The following is a 20,582-nucleotide window of genomic DNA, read 5'->3' on the forward strand; positions in this document are numbered from 1 at the left end:
ATTAAGGGTAAGAGGATGACTAGGGAAAAAATAGGGCCCATTAGGGACAAAAATGGCAATCTGTGTGTGGAGCCGGCAGATGTAGGAGGGGTTCTAAATGAATTTTTTGCATCTGTTTTCACTATGGAGAAGGACGATGTAGACATAGAAATACGGCAGGGGGACTGTGATATACTCGAACATATTAACATCGAGTGGGAGGAGGTATTGGCGGTTTTAGCAGGCCTAAAAATGGATAAATCCCCAGGCCCGGACGAAATGTATCCCAGGCTACTGTGTGAGGCAAAGGAGGAGATTGCGGGGGCTCTGACACATATATTCAGAACCTCTCTGGCCACAGGGGATGTGCCAGAGGACTGGAGAACCGCTAATGTAATACCATTATTCAAGAAGGGGAGTAGGGAAAAACCGGGGAACTACAGGCCAGTGAGCCTAACATCAGTGGTAGGAAAATTATTGGAAAAAATTCTGAAGGACAAAATTAGTCTCCACTTGGAGAAGCAAGGATTAATCAGGGATAGTCAACATGGCTTTGTCAAGGGAAGATCATGTCTGACTAATTTGATTGAATTTTTTGAGGGGGTGACTAGGCGTGTGGATGAGGGTAACGCAGTGGATGTGGTATACATGGATTTCAGTAAGGCCTTCGATAAAGTCCCCCACAGGAGACTGGTCAAGAAGGTACGAGCCCATGGAATCCAGGGTGCCTTGGCACTTTGGATACAAAACTGGCTTAGTGGCAGAAGGCAGAGGGTGATGGTCAAAGGTTGTTTTTGTGACTGGAAGCCTGTGGCCAGTGGGGTACCACAGGGATCGGTGCTGGGTCCCTTGCTGTTTGTGGTCTACATTAATGACTTGGATATGAATGTAAAAGGTATGATCAGTAAGTTCGCTGATGATACAAAGATTGGTAGGGTGGTAAATAGCGAGGAGGATAGCCTCAGTCTGCAGGACGATATAGATGGGTTGGTCAGATGGGCGGAACAGTGGCAAATGGAATTTAACCCGGAAAAGTGCGAGGTGATGCACTTTGGAGGGACTAACAAGGCAAGGGAATACACAATGAATGGGAGGACCCTAGGCAAGACAGAGGGTCAGAGGGATCTTGGTGTGCAAGTTCACAGATCCCTGAAGGCAGCGGAACAGGTAGATAAGGTGGTAAAGAAGGCATATGGGATACTTGCCTTTATTAGCCGAGGCATAGAATATAAGAGCAAGGAGGTTATGATGGAGCTGTATAAAACACTGGTTAGGCCACAGCTGGAGTACTGTGTGCAGTTCTGGTCGCCGCACTACAGGAAGGACGTGATCGCTTTGGAGAGGGTGCAGAGGAGATTCACCAAGATGTTACCAGGGCTGGAGCGCTTCAGCTATGAAGAGAGACTGGGAAGATTGGGTTTATTTTCCTTGGAGCAGAGGAGGCTGAGGGGGGACATGATTGAGGTGTACAAAATTATGAGGGGCACAGATAGGATGGATACTAAGGAGCTTTTTCCCTTCGTTGAGGGTTCTATAACAAGGGGGCATAGATTCAAGGTAAAAGGCGGGAGGTTTAGAGGGGATTTGAGAAAGAACTTTTTCACCCAGAGGGTGGTTGGAGTCTGGAACTCACTGCCTGAAAGGGTTGTGGAGGCAGGAACCCTCACAACATTCAAGAAGCATTTGGATGAGCACTTGAAATGCCATAGCATACAAGGCTACGGACCAAATGCTGGAATATGGGATTAGAGTAGACAGGGCTGATGGCCGGCGCGGACACGATGGGCTGAAGGGCCTCTATCCGTGCTGTATAACTCTATGACTCACTGGCTGACACAAGAACCAGAATGTCTGTAACTCCTCATCCATGGTTAACATCCTAGTGAATTTTCCAATGCTTCTATATCCTCATAATGGGGTGCATAATAACTGCACACAATACCCTAACCACAGCTTAACTAAAATCAAGTACAAGTCAAACATTATCGCCTTGCTTTTCTGTGTTCCATGCCTCCAGATACAAAACCAAGGATTCCATTTATGGCCTTTACGACTTGTGTCATCTCCTTTAATGACCTGTGTATTTGTACACCAAGGCTCCTCTGCTCCTCTCCTCCACTTAAAATCTTGCCATTTAAGATGTACTTCCTTTCTCTGTTCCTCTGTGTAAGAACAGTTCCTCCTGCTCTTGCATTTGTTCTTATATCTACATCCCTTTGTTCTAGACTTCTCAATCACTGGAAACAGCCCCTTGCTACCTACTGCATCCCTTCAAATCAAATCTCCTGTAATCTCCTCTGTTCTAACATGTCTGGTGATATCTTCCCATTTATTACTCTGCTTTCTTTTAACTAGCTAGTCTTTTAATCCGGTTCAATACATTTCAGTCTATGACATGGACCTCCACCACCTACACTTATCATTTATGAAGGACCTTCAGGTCTAGATGGCTCAATGCTCATCCAACAATACTTACGCTCCATTTCTTGACCCAGATACGAGCACCACCGGTTCCTCATGTCCTCTACAGCCACAATGTCTTTCTCCTCCATTTCATCCACCAACAACAGTGGCAGGCAGGGTACGACCAACTCGTTCATGGTGGTGAGGCCTTCCTCCACTTCTTGATCATCCCCAGACTCAAAGAGAGCCGCCGCATGCTCATTTAGTTTCTACCACAAGCACAGCAAAGGAAAATGTCAAACACCCTTAAATGGTCTATAATGTTATATAAAATACAATTGATAGGAACATAGGAATCGCTAGACGATAAAAGACCCAAGGGTCCATCAAGTTCGCCTTTTACCATCCTGGTAGTCGCGTGATACAATGATAATGGAGTTGTTGACTAATCGTAGCAATCAATCTCTATCAATTAGTCTACAACAGACCCAGACATGAGGCAATGAAAACCCCCACTGGTGGAGAGCTATGGGAACCACAGGTCCAAAGTCACCTGTTCCTCCCAAGCATGTTACACTTACCGCATATCATGTCTCAAATTACTCGTATACTTATAGGTAAGTTACATCTTTCATATACTTTTTTAAAATGTTGTTGTGCTCATCAAGATGAGAGATGTTAGTGTTTCATTTCAAGTAACCAGTGTCAGCGACAAGTATCCCCGGGTCAGGTTAGATGCACAGTAAAACGCCCAGTATTCGGTTCATGTGCCTCAGGCTCAACTTTTTGCACTGGTGCGATGTTTTTCTATTTCTGTCACCTGTGGCCTCTCGGCGTGAGAGTGCCAACTTAATGCAAATTAAAAGGAGTTTTAATGCTATGTCCCCCGCTCAGGAGGAACTGGGTTGAGATTGCCCGAACTTCATGCAGAACCGTTCCAGCCAACAGTAAGAGAACTTTCATCCCATCAGTCAGGGCTAGATTTGAACCAATGTCCAGGTGGTGATAGGGCACTATCTAGCCCAATACACCACTCAAACATCATTAACAACACCAGGATATGTCTAAAATGTAATGTACAAATCGCACCTTTCATGCATGTGTTTTATCCGTCACATAAAGGAGAGTGAATTATATAATAAAACATCTTATTGCTCAGATTTTACAGCAGATTCCAAATATCACAAAGATACATGAAACAGGACTGCAATCAAAAACAGCAAATGTTACATTTTGACTTAAGTGCGTTGTATCTTAGAGGTTATCTTTTTTTTATTCATTCATGGGATGTGGTCGTTGCTGGCAAGGCCAGCATTTATTGCCCATCCCTAATTGCCCTTGAGAAGATGGTGGTGAGCTGCCTTCTTGAACCGCTGCAGTCCGTGTGGTGACGGTTCTCCCACAGTGCTGTTAGGAAGGGAGTTCCAGGATTTTGACCCAGTGACGATGAAGGAACGGCGATATATTTCCAAGTCGGGATGGTGTGTGACTTGGAGGGGAACGTGCAGGTGGTGGTGTTCCCATGTGCCTGCTGCTCTTGTCGTTCTAGGTGGTCGAGGTCGCGGGTTTGGGAGGTGCTGACGAAGAAGCCTTGGCGAGTTGCTGCAGTGCATCCTGTGGATGGTACACACTGCAGCCACTGTGCATCGGTGTGGAGGGAGTGAATATCTAAGGTGGTGGATGGGGTGCCAATCAAGCGGGCTGCTTTATCCTGGATGGTGTCGAGCTTCTTGAGTGTTGTTGGAGCTGCACTCATCCAGGCAAGTGGAGAGTATTCCATCACACTCCTGACTTGTGCTTTGTAGATGGTGGAGTCAGGAGGTGAGTCACTTGCTGCAGAATACCCAGCCTCTGACCTGCTCTCATAGCCACAGTATTTATGTGGCTGGTCCAGTTAAGTTTCTGGTCAATGGTGACCCCCAGGATGTTGATGATGGGAGATTTGGCGATGGTAATGCTGTTGAATGTCAAGCGGAGTGGTTAGGCTCTCTCTTGTTGGAGATGGTCATTGTCTGGCGCAAATGTTGCTTGCCACTTATCAGCCCAAGCCTGGATGTTGTCCAGGTCTTGCTGCATGCGGGCACGGACTGCTTCATTATCTGAGGGGTTGCGAATGGAACTGAACACTGTGCAATCATCAGTGAACGTCCCCATTTCTGACCTTATGATGGAGGGAAGGTCATTGATGAAGCAGCTGAAGATGGTTGGGCCTAGGACACTGCCCTGAGGAATTCCTCTAGGAATACGTTAATTATACATTGTTTCTGTCAAACTGTACTTACGAGCAAACACTCTCGCCTGTAATGTGACATCAGATCTTCATCGTGGCCTCTGTATATGCCTTTGGACAGCAGCTCTTTGTTATATTGGTAAGCGTGGATGAGATACATCAAGGCTTCATTGTAACTGAAAAAAGACCCACAGGTACTTATCATTTTATGTAATATATGCAGTAACAACTTGCATTTATATAGCGCTTTTAACGCAGTAAAACATACATATGCAGACCACCCTGAAATCCAACGTTAAAGGGGCATCGTTGCTCCTCCCCCGCCCCCCACTCTTAAGGCTCAGACTGATGCTGGGGTTTGGTTGTACAAGTGCTGGCAGCCCAACTGCCCATCCTTCATGTGTGACCCTAGACGGTGAACACCGGCAAACTACTCGACTATGGAGGACATCGTAGCTGAGCCCGATCTACCTTCACAAATCCTGGAACGATACCGGGACTTAGAGGGTCAAATTATGAGGACAGGTTGCATAAACTTGGGTTGTATTCCCTTGAATATAAAAGATTGAGGGGTCGTCTGATCGAGATGTTTAAAACGTTAAAAGGATTCGAGAGGGTAGATACGTAGAAACTATTTCCTTTGGTGGGGTAATTAAGAATGAAGTGACATAATCTTAAAATTAGAGCCAGTTCATTTAGGAGAGAAATCAAGAAGCACTTCTTCACACAAAGGGTAGTAGAAATCTGGAATTCTCTCCCCCAAAAGACTGTGGATGCTGGGACAATTGGAGCTTGCAAGACTGAGATCGATAGATTTTTGTTGTGTATGGGTATCGAGGGATATGAAGCAAAGTTGGGAAAATGGAGTTGAGGTATTGATCAGCCATGATCTAACTGAATGGCGGACGGAACAGGCTCGAGGGGCTGAATGGTCTACTCCTGTTCCTATGTTCCCAAGTAGAAGTGGGAATTCTGGTGGCGTTTTCCTGCTTTGTAGACCAGGAGTGCGGAGATTAATTAACTCAGCAACTAACCAGGACTGTGGAGATTATATGTTCTGGGTCTGTATGGTTTAGTACTACACCAGGTGGTAACTTTACCAGTTGCGTAGCATAACAGCTCGCTTAATTTATTTGTTGATATGTGATATAATTATATAATATGCATAAATAATCACCATTCACTGGTCTTTCGTTTCTGGAAACTTGGTTTGAATTCAGCCCAGTCCCAGTCTGATGGAATGAAAGTCTCGAGTTTGCGGCACTCTCAATCCGGCTACTGGTGAGGATGGACCTACAGCCCAAAAAGTGCTCCTCGTTAAAGACTAAATTGGTAATCTCACTCCAGAGAGGACATACGATGGCTGGTGTGAGACATGGAAACACTAGCATTCTTCTGAGATTGGGTTTGAGCCACACTGTCAGCACAGTGTAGAGGGTACTTTCCATGAAACCATGCCATTTCTGACACTGAAGGCACTTGATACTAACACTGGATACCTTAACTCAAAAGCGTTCCATTCCCCAGCACTAATATCGCTCAGTTCACGGAGCGCAAAATTCACAAAAGAATTACATCACTTCCGCACAATGTCATCACAAATTTATATGCGGCTCATCTGGACTGTCTCCCTTACTGAAGTGGTGGCGATTACCCCACCTCCCCATCAAGATTCGCCACCAAATCATTTAGGAACAGGAGTCAGCCTTTCCACCCATCCAACCTGCTCTATTTTCTTAGCCATGACAACCCTTTATTTTTCTAATTCCAACTCCTTGCCCTTTCACTATACTTCATGTCCTGGCCAATATTTATCCCTTAACGAACGTCACTGAAGCAGATTATCTGGTCGTTTGTGGGACCTTGCTGTGCACAAATTGGCTGCCGCGTTTCCTACATTACAAGTGAGTACACTTCAAAAGTAGTTCATTGGCTGTAAAGTGCTTTGGGATGTCCTGAGGTCATGAAAAGCGCTGTATCTAAGGTTATGTCTCTTTGTCCCAATACAGGGAAGAGTCCTTCCCTATTGACCCGGGCAATTCCCTCCATTGTTCTCAATTATTTCAACCCTTAACCACCTCATCCCCAGGGACTATAACCTGTTTACCCATTCTCTCCACACAACCAAGTCCCTTCATACAAGTAGCGTCCTGGTGAATTGCCTTTGGATTTTCTCCAAGGCCAGGATATCCTTCCTAAGACAATACCAACTACAATATTCCAAATGGCTTCAATGGCCCAATATTAGTAATGAAACAAAACTCTAGTGCTCCCCGATTACTCAGTCAGTAAAGTGCGGGGTGTCATTCAGAAAAGAAGATCCCAGGTGTCATTCCCAGTCTACCATAAAGCTGTGCATGTAGATGTCGGGTGAAGACAGGATCGGGGCTTGGCAGCGATGCCCCCTCCCCAAGGTCGAACAGTCTAGTCGCCGCTCACTGTTGACGGCCTGCCGCTCAGGCAAGGTTCCTGGGCGCCCGTGGAACCGTAACCGACAAGAAGTCAGTGCGTTGAGAGCAAGGGGAGGGAAAAACTGAACAAGGGATTCCATTGATAGCGAGATTCTTTCTTTAAATGGGCCAAGTCATCATCTATGAAAAATCTTAGTGGCTAAACTTGACAGCTGTGAATACACAGGGCTGGTTCTGGGAACAGTTTCAGAGATACAATCTAGAATTCCTCTTTGAAACGATTTCAAAAGCCCAGACATCACGAAAATAACTGCTATCGCTGCCGATTGTGTTTTCCCCTCCAACCACCCAATCATCCACCGCATAGGGGCAACCTCCAATTTCTGTTCCTTTGGCAAGGTTTTTTTGGGGGAGACACGGCGCAACCGTTTAAAGCACCCACTCCCAGCCAGCTCCCCGCACTGTGTGGCCCGTTACTCATCTACCACGTTCGGCAGCTGTCGGAATGTTCTGGGACTTTTCTCGGAAATTGGGACTGCGGGCCAGCAGCCAGACAAGCAAGGAGCTTAAATTCCTTCCTGGAGTGATCCTTGGTGGTCGAACCAAAACATTCAGACCCTAGGAGCGTCAGCTGAAAACACAAACAGGCACAACACACAAACACACACATACGCACGCACATAAAAGCCCTGCTTCTGACCAGTCGCTGGGCAGATTAAACCATACTGGCGAGTGCTGACAGTGCAAAAACAGATCCCCAGCAGATGAAAAGCAGGACATTCTCGTGCTCTTACTGGTTGCTAGCCAGACTAACTTGGCCGCTCACCCACTTAATTTGAATTGCTTCTTAGAGGACAGGAACAAGGAGCTTTGCCAAAGAATCTTAAGGATAACACAGACCTGAAACATCCAGTCTTATGTACACTGGCATCAGATGTTAGTATGGCAACTGATTCCTGTTCAAGGGGATGGGAAACTGAAGGAGCGAAAACCTTCAACTTGAAATGGTGCTTCATCTTATTACACCTTCCACACTGTTAGAAAGACTTGTATTTATAAAAAAAAACTTGCATTTATATAGTGCCTTTCACAACCTCAGGTCGTCCTAAAGCGCTTCAGGGACAACAAAGTACTTTTGAAGTGTAGTCACTGTTGTAATGTAACACTTGTAAACAATTTTACAACACCAAGTTATAGTCCAGCAATTTTATTTTAAATTCACAAGCTTTCGGAGGCTATCTCCTTCCTCAGGTGAACGATGTGGAAATCACATCGTTCACCTGAGGAAGGAGGAAGGAGATAGCCTCCGAAAGCTTGTGAATTTAAAATAAAATTGCTGGACTATAACTTGGTGTTGTAAAATTGTTTACAATTGTCAACCCCAGTCCATCACCGGCATCTCCACATCGTAATGTAACACAGCAGCTGATTTTAGCACAGCAAGGTCCCACAGTCAGTAATGTGATAATGACCAGATAATCTGCTTTAGTGATGTTAGTTGAGGGATAAATATTGGCCAGGACACTGGGGAGAACTCCCCTGCTCTTCTTCAAAATAGTACCACAGGATCTTTTGCGTCCATCTGAGGGCAGAAGGAGCCTCGGTTTAACTTCTCAGCTGAAGACGGCACCTCCCATGGTGTAGCACTCCTTCAGTGCAGCACTGGGAGTGTCAGCCTAGATTAGGTGCTCAAGCCTCTGGAGTGGGACTTGAACCCACGGCCTTCTGACTCAGAAGTAAAAGTGCCATCAGCTGACACACTGTGGCTCAATAGGTCTTGTTGGGGTTTGGATGGTGTGTGTGTATGGAGGACACTGGGATGGAGCTGGACTGGAATCTAATCACTGGGTTTGGATGGTTTATACAGAGTAATGAATAACAGCGAGAGAGTGTGGGAGAGAGAGAGAGATACAGACTGGAATTCTGTTCAGGGATTCAGGTGGTTTATATAGGGAGTGACTCACAGGCTGCATCTAATTGAGGGGGTTTGGCTGGTTAACAGAAAGAATGTTGGGGAGTGAATAGAATGCTATGAATGGGTGTGGTTCAGTCAACTGGAATTGTATCCAACAGGAGTGAAAGTGCAACTCATTATGACTTCAGGCTAACTGGGATCTGGGGAAGAGCGTCCTTGAAAGAACTCAGCTCAATTTGCTAGAGTCACAAGTTGCATTTATGTATGGATGAAGGTGAAGTTGAGGTCACATGCAAGTTTAGAGCTCCTTGTAAAAAGTTCTCTGGAAGAGGGAGTTCACATATTTCAATGCCCCCTGAAATAACCAAATGTCAGAAACCAAGGCCCATTGTAGTGTGTTGGCATTCCGATATATTTCTACCACTTGTGTTTTTGTAGAATTACAAAACCAGATATAGAGAAAACATTTCTTTTTACTTTTTATTAGTGCCGGGGTATGAAACATTTTCCATTTCAGGCACCCAAATACTCCCAGGTCGGGTACAACATGGGTTAGATGCAGAGTAAAGCTCCCTTTATTCTGTCCCAGCCTCAATATTTAAGATTGACTCCTGCGACATCGGGTGTGACATTTTTTCTATTACTCCACATCTGTGGTCGCTAGGGATGAGGTTGCCAATTTCATATCAACTAATGCCAAATTAGGGGCGATTTGGTACTGTGAGTCCGTGCCCATTAGAAACTGGATTGAAATTCCCCAAACCTGTTTAATGTAGGACCCATACAGCCAGCAAACAGAAGCGGGTTTCTCCCAGCTGTGGCTCAGTTGGTAGCACTCTCGCCTCTGAGTCAGAAGGTCTTGGGTTCAAGTCCCAGTCTGGAGACTTGAGCACAAAATCTAGGCTGACATTCCCAGTGCAGTACTGAGAGAGTGCTGCATTGTTGGAGGTACCGTCTTTCGGATCAGATGCCCTTTCAGGTGGGTGTAAAAGATCCCACGGCATTATTTCGAAGAAAAGCAGGGGAGTCCTGGCCAATATTTTTCCCTCAACCAACATCACTAAAACAGTTTATCTGGTCATTATCAAATTGCTGTTGGTGGGACCTTGCTGTGCATAAATTGGCTGCCGGATTTCCTACATTACAACAGTGACTACACTTCAAAAATACTTCATTGGCTGTAAAGCGCTTTGGGACATCCTGAGGTTGTGAAAAGCACTATATAAATGTATGCCTTTCTTTTCTTTTTAGCAGTCTGAACTGGACATGAATCCAGGTCCCAGGGGAGGAAACTACATATTCCATTTATATAGTGCTGGTAAAGGAATGTCTCAGAGAGCTTTATAATGGATACCAAGCAGAACGCCAAGGAAATCAAATAGATTGGTTTGCAGCAAGCAGTTCAAGGTGAGGAGAGAGTGGCAAGATGAAGTGATTTTGGTAGAAAGGTCCAGAAGGTGGAGGCAGACAGGCTGCAGAGTGGAAGGGCCATTGGGGGCAAACAGTAATGTCGAGGACTTGAGCTGGGAGAGGCCGATTGAGTGGGAAGCTGACTGAGTGAAAGGAGGTAAGAGGTTCGGTCTGGAGTTGGAGTTTGGTGCTGAGATAGAGTGGACACGAACCTGCAATTAAGGTGATTGGCAAAAGAACCAAAGGCGACATGAGGAAAAACTTTTTTACGCAGCGAGTGGTTATGATCTGGAATGCACTGCCTGAGGGCGTGGTGGAGGGAGATTCAATCGTGGCTTTCAAAAGGGAATTAGATAAGTACTTGAAGGGAAAAAATTAGGGAAAGGGCGGGGGAGTGGGACTAGCTGGACTGCTCTTGAAGAGAGCTGGCACAGACTCGATGGGCCGAATGACCTCCTTCCGTGCTGTAACCATTCTATGATTCTAAGTGAGAAAATGAATTCTGCGGTTAGTACTTGTGAACAGCACAGCGGTAAGGACTATAAGAAATGGTGGAAAAGGGAGCTAGAAAAGTGATGGATGTGGCAAGCATGCTGTGAAATATCCTGGAACCGCAAAGGACCCAGGAGTACACATGAAGTGTGGCTCAGCAGAGGAACGCGGAGTTCAAAGACCAGACAGCTCCGCTCTGCAACATGGAAGAAAGGTTTCTGAAGATTTGCTCCAGGATGGGTTCATCCCACAAAGAGAGGGGAATAGTGAGAGAGAGGGGAAGAAGTGAGTGACGGAAGTAGATGGAACAGGACAAAACAGGAGGAACCAGCACAGGAATACCTTTTTTGGTCTGCTCATGTCCAATAGATATACACTTTTTGACACCTATGGTGAGGTCAAGGATGAAGGTACCGTGGTGGGTAATCAAGAATTACACCATGGCACTATGGACAAAGGTTACCCATGGGGGAAGGAGTGATACTTTCCCCGAGAAGATGCTCCCAGTTACTGATGCCTCAGCTCAATTCAAAACAATTCTGTTTGCACCACTTCTCTCTTTAGCGCTCGAGCGCTATGATATTGTCTCTCATTAATACCATCCCCCCCCTTCCTCCCTTTCCTATACTCAGGAATATTTAATTGCCAATCCTGCTGCAGTCACATTTCAGCTACTAAAACTCTGCTGCCATTATCCTATCTCGTCCCAAGTCCCACCCACAATCACCCCTGCGCTCGCTGACCCACAGTGGCTACCATTCTCCCATTGCCTCAAATTTAAAATTCTCATCCTTGTATTTAAATCCCCTCATGGCCTCGCCCCCCCTCCCGACCTCTGTTACCTCCTCCAGCCCTACAACCCTCCGAGAAATCTGCTTTCCTCCAACTCGGGCCTCGTGCATCCTCCACTCCCTTCGCCCCACCATTGGCGGCCGTGCCTTCAGCTGTCTAAGCCCTCCCTAAAAAATTTCTTCCTAAACCCCTCTGCCTCCCTCTCCTCTTAGGCCCTCCTCTTTGACCGAGCTTTTAGTCAATCCTCTTAATATCTCCTTCTTTGGCTCAGCATCCATTTATTTCTGATTATGCTCCTGTGAAGCAACTTGGGACGTTTTTCTGCGTTAAAGGTGCTGCACAAATGCAAGTTAATGTGGTTGTTAATGTCAAGTTTCTCTATTTTAATCAAAGACTCTGGTTATTCATTCTGCAGAAAGTGCATAGGGATGTTTTGAGGTGTGATAAGACGCTATATAAAATGCAAGTTCTTTCTTTGTTTAAAAACTGGGTAAGCAAATGGGTAAAAGGGGTTAAAAAGAAAATCTCGAGCTTAATTCATCGCACTTGCTCATGTTTCGGTCCCAGTGCAGCTGGTGGCCGAGAGTGCCAAATTTGGTCTATTGTTGCATGACGCGAGTTCAGAATGTTTATACTTGGCACGTTTCTTTCAGATGAATATTTCAGAAAGGACAAAAAACACAGTTTCAGTAATTAGTGTGTTGTGATATTATCTCCATGAGATGAAGAGTATTCCATGGAAATATATTGCCTGTTTTAAATCCTACAATTGAGGCGTTTTTATTTTCCATTTGGTTGACTTCTTCTAAAGGCAGGGGCTCCTGCTGCCCAAGTAGCCATTTCCATGTGTGAGCCTAGGCAGTGAGAAACGGTAGGCTATTTGACTGCTGAAGACCTCACAGCCAAACTCAATTCTGTCCTCACATGAAGTTCACACATGTATTTTCCAGGATTTTTTTTTTGGGGGGGGGGGGGGGTCACTAGATAATGATCAGCAGTGGGAACCCAGGTTGATTTTCCCCCTCCCTAAATCAGGGGGTGTTATGGCCAACTGAAGCACCTCTACCTCTGCCCCACCCAAAATTAGCTAATTCAACTGGACTAGGGATCCAACCAGGGGGTCTCTCCTGATCTGTACGCTTCAGCTCCGCAACAGATCAACTCGCTGAGCCATCTGAGGGATTTGGAGTTTTTATTTTTAAACTTGCCCGGACTTTTGGGTGCTTTGGGCGTGGGGCAGATAACAGCACTTCTCATTGAAAGCTTCAATTCTTCTCTCTGTCCAAAAAAGCACCACGTTCACTATTGAAGGTCTTCCGTTCCAAGTATTTCTCTGAGTGAAAAGGTCTTCTTTGCCACTTGCCCAATTCAGGCCTCTGTTATGATTGCTCTCAATCCAAACACTTCTACAATCTTCAAGCTTCAAGCTTTAAATGCCCAAGCCTGGTGTCACCAAACTTGAGTTATCTTACCTTCTTCTCCTGCTCTTTTCAACCTTGGTGGTACCCCTCTAATATGGGTCAGAGCCCTTCAACAGTGTTTGCTCAGTGGCTTAGAGGGTAGGACCATTGCCTGTGAGTCAGAGACTTGTGGGCCCATGTCCCACTCCAGAGACTTGAGCGTATAATCTCGGCTGACACTCCCAGTGCAGTACTGAGGAAGCGCTGCACTGTCGGAGGTACCGTTTTTTCGATGAGACGTTAAACCAAGGATCTGTCTGCCCTCTCAGGTGGACGTAAAAGATCCCTTGACTTATTCAAAGAGTAGGGGAGTTCTCCCTGGTGTCCTGGCCAATATTTATTCCACAACTAACATCACAAAAACAAATTATCTGGTCGTTAAAATGTTGTTGTTTGTGGGACCTTGCTGTGCACAAATTGGCTGCAGCGTTTCCTACATTACAACAGTAACTAAACTTCAAAAAGTACTTAATAGGCTGTAAAGCACTTTGGGACGTCCTGAGCTTATGGATACCCCACAGTGATACCCCATATCAGTTTATGGATACCCCACAATATACACAGTGCTTGGGAGATGGCAAAGGTTTTATGCAGTGAGGTGTGTGTGAACGGCACTGAAAACATGCATTATGGACCCCGGCCTTTCATCTTCTGAATTTAAAAACAAGTCTCAGCACATCATGAAGCCTTTCATACTCCTCTCTCCCCCACCAAAAACACACTAAATCCCAACAGGCCAGAGTTCCCATGGCATTTACAGAAACACAGCAGCTCTGTGGGGAAAGGAAATGATAGAACTCTGCAATTTATTCACACATGCAGCACATCTTTTTAAAAAAAATCTTCAAAGAAACCTTTTTACCCAGAGAGTCGCGCGAATGTGGAACTCGCCACAAGGAGTAGTTGAGGCGAATAGCAAAGCTGCATTTAAAACATAGAAACATAGAAAATAGGAGCAGGAGTAGGCCATTCGGCCCTTCAAGCCTGCTCCGCAATTCGATACGATCATGGCTGATCTTCTATCTTAATATCATATTCCAGATATCTCCCCATACCCCTTGGTGCCTTTTGTGTCTAGAAATCTATCGAGCTCCTTCTTAAATATATTCCCCTTAAATATATTCAGTGAATATATTTAAGGGGAAGCTAGATAAACACATGAGGGAGAAAGGAATAGAAGCATATGCTGATAGGGTTAGATGAAGTAGGGAAGGAGGAGGCTCGTGTGGAGCATAAACACCAGCATAGACCAGTTGGGCCGAATGGCCTGTTTCTGTGCTGTAAATTCTATGTAATTCTACGTAATCTTCCCGGTTTGATATCAACTCATTCCAAAAGGTTCAGAAGCCTCTGCTTCCTCATGAACTCCTTTGTGATGGACATTTTCAGGCGCACTGCAGGTGAAATTTCCCACCTGGCCCGTCACAACAAGCGCTCGACCATCGGCTCCCGGGAGATCCAGGCCGCCGTGTGCTCGCTGTTGCCCGGGGAAGCTGGCCGTGTCGGAAGGGGCAAATGCCATGACCACGTACACCAGCTCCGAGTAAAACTCCGCAACGGACTGAAAAAATCACCAAAATTAGATCCATATATGGAGGGCTGGAATGTCAGCAACTTTGCATAATTCTCTTAAAATGTAGGTAAGTGTCAAAAAATATTGAGTATTTTTTTATATTCGTTCATGGGATGTGGGCGTCGCTGGCAAGGCTGGCATTTATTGCCCATCCCTAATTGCCCTTGAGAATCATAGTTTGAAAAGCTTTGACGAAAACTGGAAAGGGTTTCAAATAAGCACGCTGGAAGATCTTTCAAAACTGTCACATACATGAAAAAGTAGAAACAATCAATTTCTTGTTTTTGTTACAAACTTAAGTTCGCTTTGCTGAACACCTCCGCTCTGTCCACAAGCGTGTTCCTTACCTGCCGGTCGCTTGCCATTTTATTTCCCCTTCCCACTGACCTCTACTCTGACCTCTCTGTCCTCGGCCTCTTACACTGTTCCAATGAAGCTCAATGGAAGCTCGAGGAACAGCACCTCATCTTTGGTTTAGGCACTTTACAACCTTCCGGACCCAACACTGATTTCAATAACTTCAGATCATAACCACCGCTCCCATTTTCAGTCAGCAAGTGCTGGTAATGGTTCTGCTGCTGACATTTACATCTACTCCTGATCAATCTTTTGTTTCTTAACCTGTCCCATTATCACCTTCCTTGCCTTGCACCATCATTCCTTTTGTCATTTAATCACTCATGCCCTCCACCCTATCACAGACCTTCCCTTTTGTTCTTTCCTCCCCCTCCTTTCCCTGGCTTTGTACTTGCTCAAAGACTTTAACTCTTTTAACATCTTCCATATCTGATAAAAGTCATCCACCTAAAACATTAACTCTGTTTCTCTCTCCACAGAGGCTGCCTCACTTGCTGAGCTTCTCCAGCATTTTCCGTTTTTATTTCAGATTTCCAGCATCTGCAGTATTTTGCTTTTGATTAAGTTGTTCCCTTCCCCACTCCAAATTTTCTCCCTTCCTTTCCTGAAGCTTCTGAACTCCTTTCTGGGATATGATTCCACAGGAACTGGCAGCACTTTGGCTCCTCACCCAAGGCAACATTCTTCACTGGTGAGCCCAGTCACTGAGTGTTGGCAGCTTACGTGACTGAAGAGGCATCGCAGCCAAGCCCAATTCAGTTCTTACGCAATGTCCAATGATCATTTTGCAACAGGAGTATGGCATTCAGCCCTTCAAGCCTGTTCCACCATTCAATTAGATCATAGCTGACCTGTAAACTCCATCTACCTGCCTTAGTTCTGTAACCCTTAATTCCCTTGCCTAACAAAAATCTATCTATCTCAGTTTTGAAATTTTCAATTGACACCCGGCCTCAACATTTTTGGGGGGGAGAGTTCCAGATTTCCACTACCCTTTGTGTGAAGAAGTGCTTCCTGACATCACCCCTGAACGGCCTAGCTCTAATTTTAAGGTTGTACCCTCTTGTCCTGAACTCTCCCCACCAGAGGAAATAGTTTCTCTTTGTCTACTCTATCAAATCCTTTAAACATCTTAACCACCTCAATTAGATCACCCCTTAATCTTCTATACTCAAGGAAATTCAAGCCTAGTCTATGCAACATACATTCCACGTCTCTGGCTAAGGGATGCTGAAACCTTAATATTGCCCCGACTAAGGTCAGTTAAGGGGGAACGAATCAGGAAAGGAACCCGCTTGGTCAGAAGGTTATGGGTTCAAGTTCCACTCCAGAGACCTGCGTATATAATCTAGGCTTACACTTCACTACAGTACTGAGGGAGTGCGGCACTGTTGGAAGTGCCGTCTTTCAGATGAGACATCGAGGTCCTGTCTGCCCTCTCAGGTGGACATAGAAGATCCTACGGCACTATTTCGAAGAAGAGCAGGGGAGTTTTCCCCGTGTCCTGGCCAATATTTATCCCTCTACCATCATCACTAAGAAGCAGATTATCTGGTCATTATCACATTCCTGTTTGTGGGATGCTGCTCTGCGCAAATTAGCTGACCTGCATAAATGGCTATTTTCTATTAAGTTACAGGGTTAAAGCAGCGGCTGCCGACTGCTGCTGTTAGGTAGATCACACAACTCTCTGGCTGGATTACTGCCTTGTCTCAAAGCAGAGGAAACCGCAAAGCTCTGTCTCCACAGGGCTGTAGAGGGAGAAGCCAGCGGCACGACTGCCATCTAGAGGAACGATCAGAATTTAAACCACAACAGTAAGGACAACGCCATTTCATGCATTCGCAGGTAGAAATTGACAATGATCGAATGCAAATCAGCTTCCTTTTTTAACCCTGTGGATGGAACAGAGCAGAACTAAACAGATGCAAAGCTTCACAATAAAATCAGGGTAGACGTGCTGTGTACAACACCATCCCCATCTTACCTTTTCTTTTGAAACAGCTCCAGGCCAATCATAATACAAATTGTGATTTCTCGAAACATTCGATATTCGTAGTGCCAACTCTGTAACAAAAGCAAAGCAGGGTAGCTGGTTACTTAACGTGCAAGTATCATGGCCCCCTATAGCTTCCTTCTCCAGCCAATTTCTTTCCCTCCTCAGAATGTCAGCTCCTTGTTGGCAGTAAGGTTCTGTGGTGCCCTCTGGCACCTTGTCCAAGTGGCCATGCGTCTAGAGCCCAGGCAGTGAGCATTGACCGACTATGGACTACGGATTGCATCCTGTCCTCACCCGATACCCACACACCGACCCTTTCCAGCAGCAGTCCTCTTGTGCATTCCCCACTTCCATCGCCCAACACTGGCGGCTGTGCTTTCAGCCATCTAGCCCAAGCTCTGTAATTCCCTCCGCAAATCTCTTCGCCTCTCCCTCCTCCTTGGTCACCTGTCCCAAGGTCTCCTTCTTTCACTCCGTGTCAAATTTTGTCTGATTACGCTCCTGTGAAGTGCCTTGGAATGCTTTACTACGTTAAATGCAAATTGTTGTTGAGTTAGCGGAAAGTGATCAGGACCAGGAACCCGGTTTCATCCTCCCAGTTCTGGGGTTGGGGGGAGGGGGGTGCTGGGCTGAGACTAATTGTAGCCTCCGTGCCTTGCTGCGTTGATCTAAACTGCTAACTTAGCACAGACTAGGAATCTCAGAGATAAAATCAGCCATATGTTTTCTTGCTGGACTATCAAGAGGGACATCTGATAGCTCATCGAACTGGCCATTTTTCACGTCAGGTCTAGACAGTGAAAGGAGGCTGGCTATTCAACACGGGGGGGCATCACACCTGAGCCCAATCACCAATCGTCCACGCAAGTGCACTTTCCTGCAAGGACGCTGGATTCCTGTCTGCAGCAGGAACACTGGCTGATTTTCCACTCCGTAACTCAGAGGCCAATTGGAGCACCTAAATGCACTCCACTTATCAGCTAACTCAGCACAGACTGGGGATGGAAAGTTTGCAACTTTGCTGGTCTCTATGACACTGTTCTGCACACTGGTGCATCCCTCGTCTACATGGTCCCATACAAAATGGTGTTGGACACATTTGGAGGACCCCCAGTTTTGTCACACACAATGAATCAAACTGTCAGGCACTGGTCATTCAACAAATGCAGAAACTCCCAACACCACCGACATTTATTAGCAGAATTACTATTTTGTAAATTAGGCATAAACGAGGCAAGAAACTCGAATTTAACTGACTTCCTTGAACCACAACCAGCAAATAAATGAGTCTTTCATCCCATCACTCTGGGCTGGATTTTAACCTAGGTCCCAAGGATGAAGAGGCCACTAATTGAAATATTGATAAATGTTCACGCGCTAGCTTAATTTACAGAAGGAACATTTTTGATTAGATGGTATGTTTTCAGTCACTGTGTAATATTAAAACTCAACAGTGTTTGTGTAATGATGGAATTGGTAACATGGAGACCAAAACTAAACACAGTAATCCAGGTGCAGTCTCACCACAGCCAGATACAAAATCACAATTGGCTTATAAGTCACAAATCCTAGCCATACATTCCAACAGTTTGTTTTACTGACCATCTGTGGATACCAAAACAATGGTTTCAATGACCTGTCCATCAAAACCCCTCGAACTCCATCCTGTTGCGTTACCTCAAGCACTTTACCATTTAATATGTGCTGGGCATTCTTGATTCTTCTACTCTCATGACTTTACACTTCCCTGTGTTGAACTCCATCTGATACCTCTCCACCCATCTGTCTGGATTCCATCGCATTACCTCACATTGGTTAGCATCACTGGCTACTGCACCAAATTTGGTGTCGCCCACAAACTTAGTAATTAGCTGTAAAGTGCTTTGTCCTGTAGACGTGAAAAGCATTATATAAATGCAAGTTCTTTCATTCTTGACACCATGGACAATATTCTCTGCTTCAAGTCACATAAAAATTATATACAGTAGCAGTCTCAAAGCCAATGCCTGTGGGACTGCATTTTCAACCAGTTTCCATTGATATCTCTAACATACCACCACACTTTTCTGTCTACCTTCCAGTCAGATAGTGACTCCTTTCTCTTCGTTGACTGTCTACGCGTTCTGAAGCATCCCCTGCCTGATCACTGTGCTTCTCATCGCCAGGTCCTAACCTGACCTGTCCTCTTGCTCCTCTAGCACCATCTCCTCCTTTGAACATCTATCCTTCAAAGCTCCGACTGACTACTCTCCTCCCTAGTCCGGTGACAATTTCCTCACCAAAATCTCATACTCCTCTCCTCGCTTAACCTCTACACTGTGAAACTCTTCATCCTCACCTGATTTCGACCATTTACATTTCTCTAGCCCTACTCCTCAGATTCCTGTCACTCCTGTCCTCACTCAACCTCACTTTGTACACCAACTCCCCCATCCAAAGCCATCCACTTGACCTCACTACCTCATAACTTTCCATTGCTGACAAGGCCATCTCTCTGATCACACCTTCAACATCCATATCTCCTCGCCTGCCCCTATGAAAAAAACCTACTTCACAGAACCCTCTGCAATATCCTCTCAAAAATATTTTTTACACAGTGAATTGTTACGACCTGGAGTGCACTGCCTGAAAGGGTGGTGGAAGCAGATTCAATAGTAACTTTCAAAAGAGAATTATGAAAAGGAAAAATTCTGTATGATTCTATGATCCCAATAGTAAAGCTATGCAAGAAGGAAGAACAAACTTGCATTTATACAGCGCTTTTCACAAACTAGGGCAACCCAAAGTGCTTCACAGCCAATTATTATTTTTGAAGTGTGGTTGCTGTTTCACTGTTGTAATGTAGGAAACGCAGCAGCCAATTTATGCACAGCAAGGTCCCAAAAGCAGCAATGAGATAGATGGTCAGATAATCTGTTTTTTAGTGATGTTGGTTGAGGGATAAATGTTGGCCAGGACACCGGGGAGAACTCCCCTACTCTTCTTTGAACAGTGCCACGGGATTTTTTTACATCCACCTGAGAGGGCAGACGGGGCCTCGGTTCAACATCTCATCCGAGAGGCAGCACCTCCGACAGTGCAGCGCTCCCTCGAGTGTCGGCCGAGATACGTGCTCAGGTCTCTGGGGTGAGGCTCGAACCCACAACCTTCTGACTCAGAGGCGAGCGTGCTACCACTGATCCAAGGCTGTCACGTAGAGCCAGCTGGCCCATCAAAGCCTTGGGCAATAGGTAGACAATATGACAAATAAACCTGTTGGGAAAGATTTACTGAGATGTTGCCACCTCCCAGTTACAAACATTTAACTCCTTGCTTCTTACTACAGTGTAAGTCACTTACAGCGAACTTGGCCTTGCAGACCTGATATGTCTGTTGTAACTAACTACGATCTACTGAGAAAGTTGGTTACAAGTCATTTGCACAATGATTCAAACAGAAAGTAGTGTAGGGGTAATGTTCTGTCATTATTTCCTTAAGGCAGACCTGCATGAATCTGATGGAAGCTTTCCAATATTGTGGCGAGGCAGGTTAGTGGAATTGCTTCCTGCACACGCAACAAAT

The 20,582-nt window shown here is 45.5% G+C and overlaps 1 protein-coding gene across 2 annotated transcripts in view; it reads right to left on the bottom strand.

Annotated features, from left to right (window-relative positions):
• usp25 (ubiquitin specific peptidase 25) overlaps window positions 1-20,582 on the bottom strand; it is a 148,580-nt gene that overhangs the window by 6,380 nt on the left and 121,618 nt on the right. For both annotated transcript variants that reach the window (XM_067993372.1, XM_067993371.1), the window contains 3 exons: window positions 17,010-17,089; window positions 4,665-4,788; window positions 2,456-2,651 (listed from right to left, as the gene is read on the bottom strand). In XM_067993372.1, the coding sequence (XP_067849473.1) occupies window positions 2,456-2,651; window positions 4,665-4,788; window positions 17,010-17,089 (400 nt within the window). The remainder of the gene's footprint in view (window positions 1-2,455; window positions 2,652-4,664; window positions 4,789-17,009; window positions 17,090-20,582) is intronic.

Source organism: Heptranchias perlo, chromosome 11, assembly GCF_035084215.1.
Source record: "Heptranchias perlo isolate sHepPer1 chromosome 11, sHepPer1.hap1, whole genome shotgun sequence".
In the NCBI taxonomy this organism is placed as follows: Eukaryota; Metazoa; Chordata; class Chondrichthyes; order Hexanchiformes; family Hexanchidae; genus Heptranchias; species Heptranchias perlo.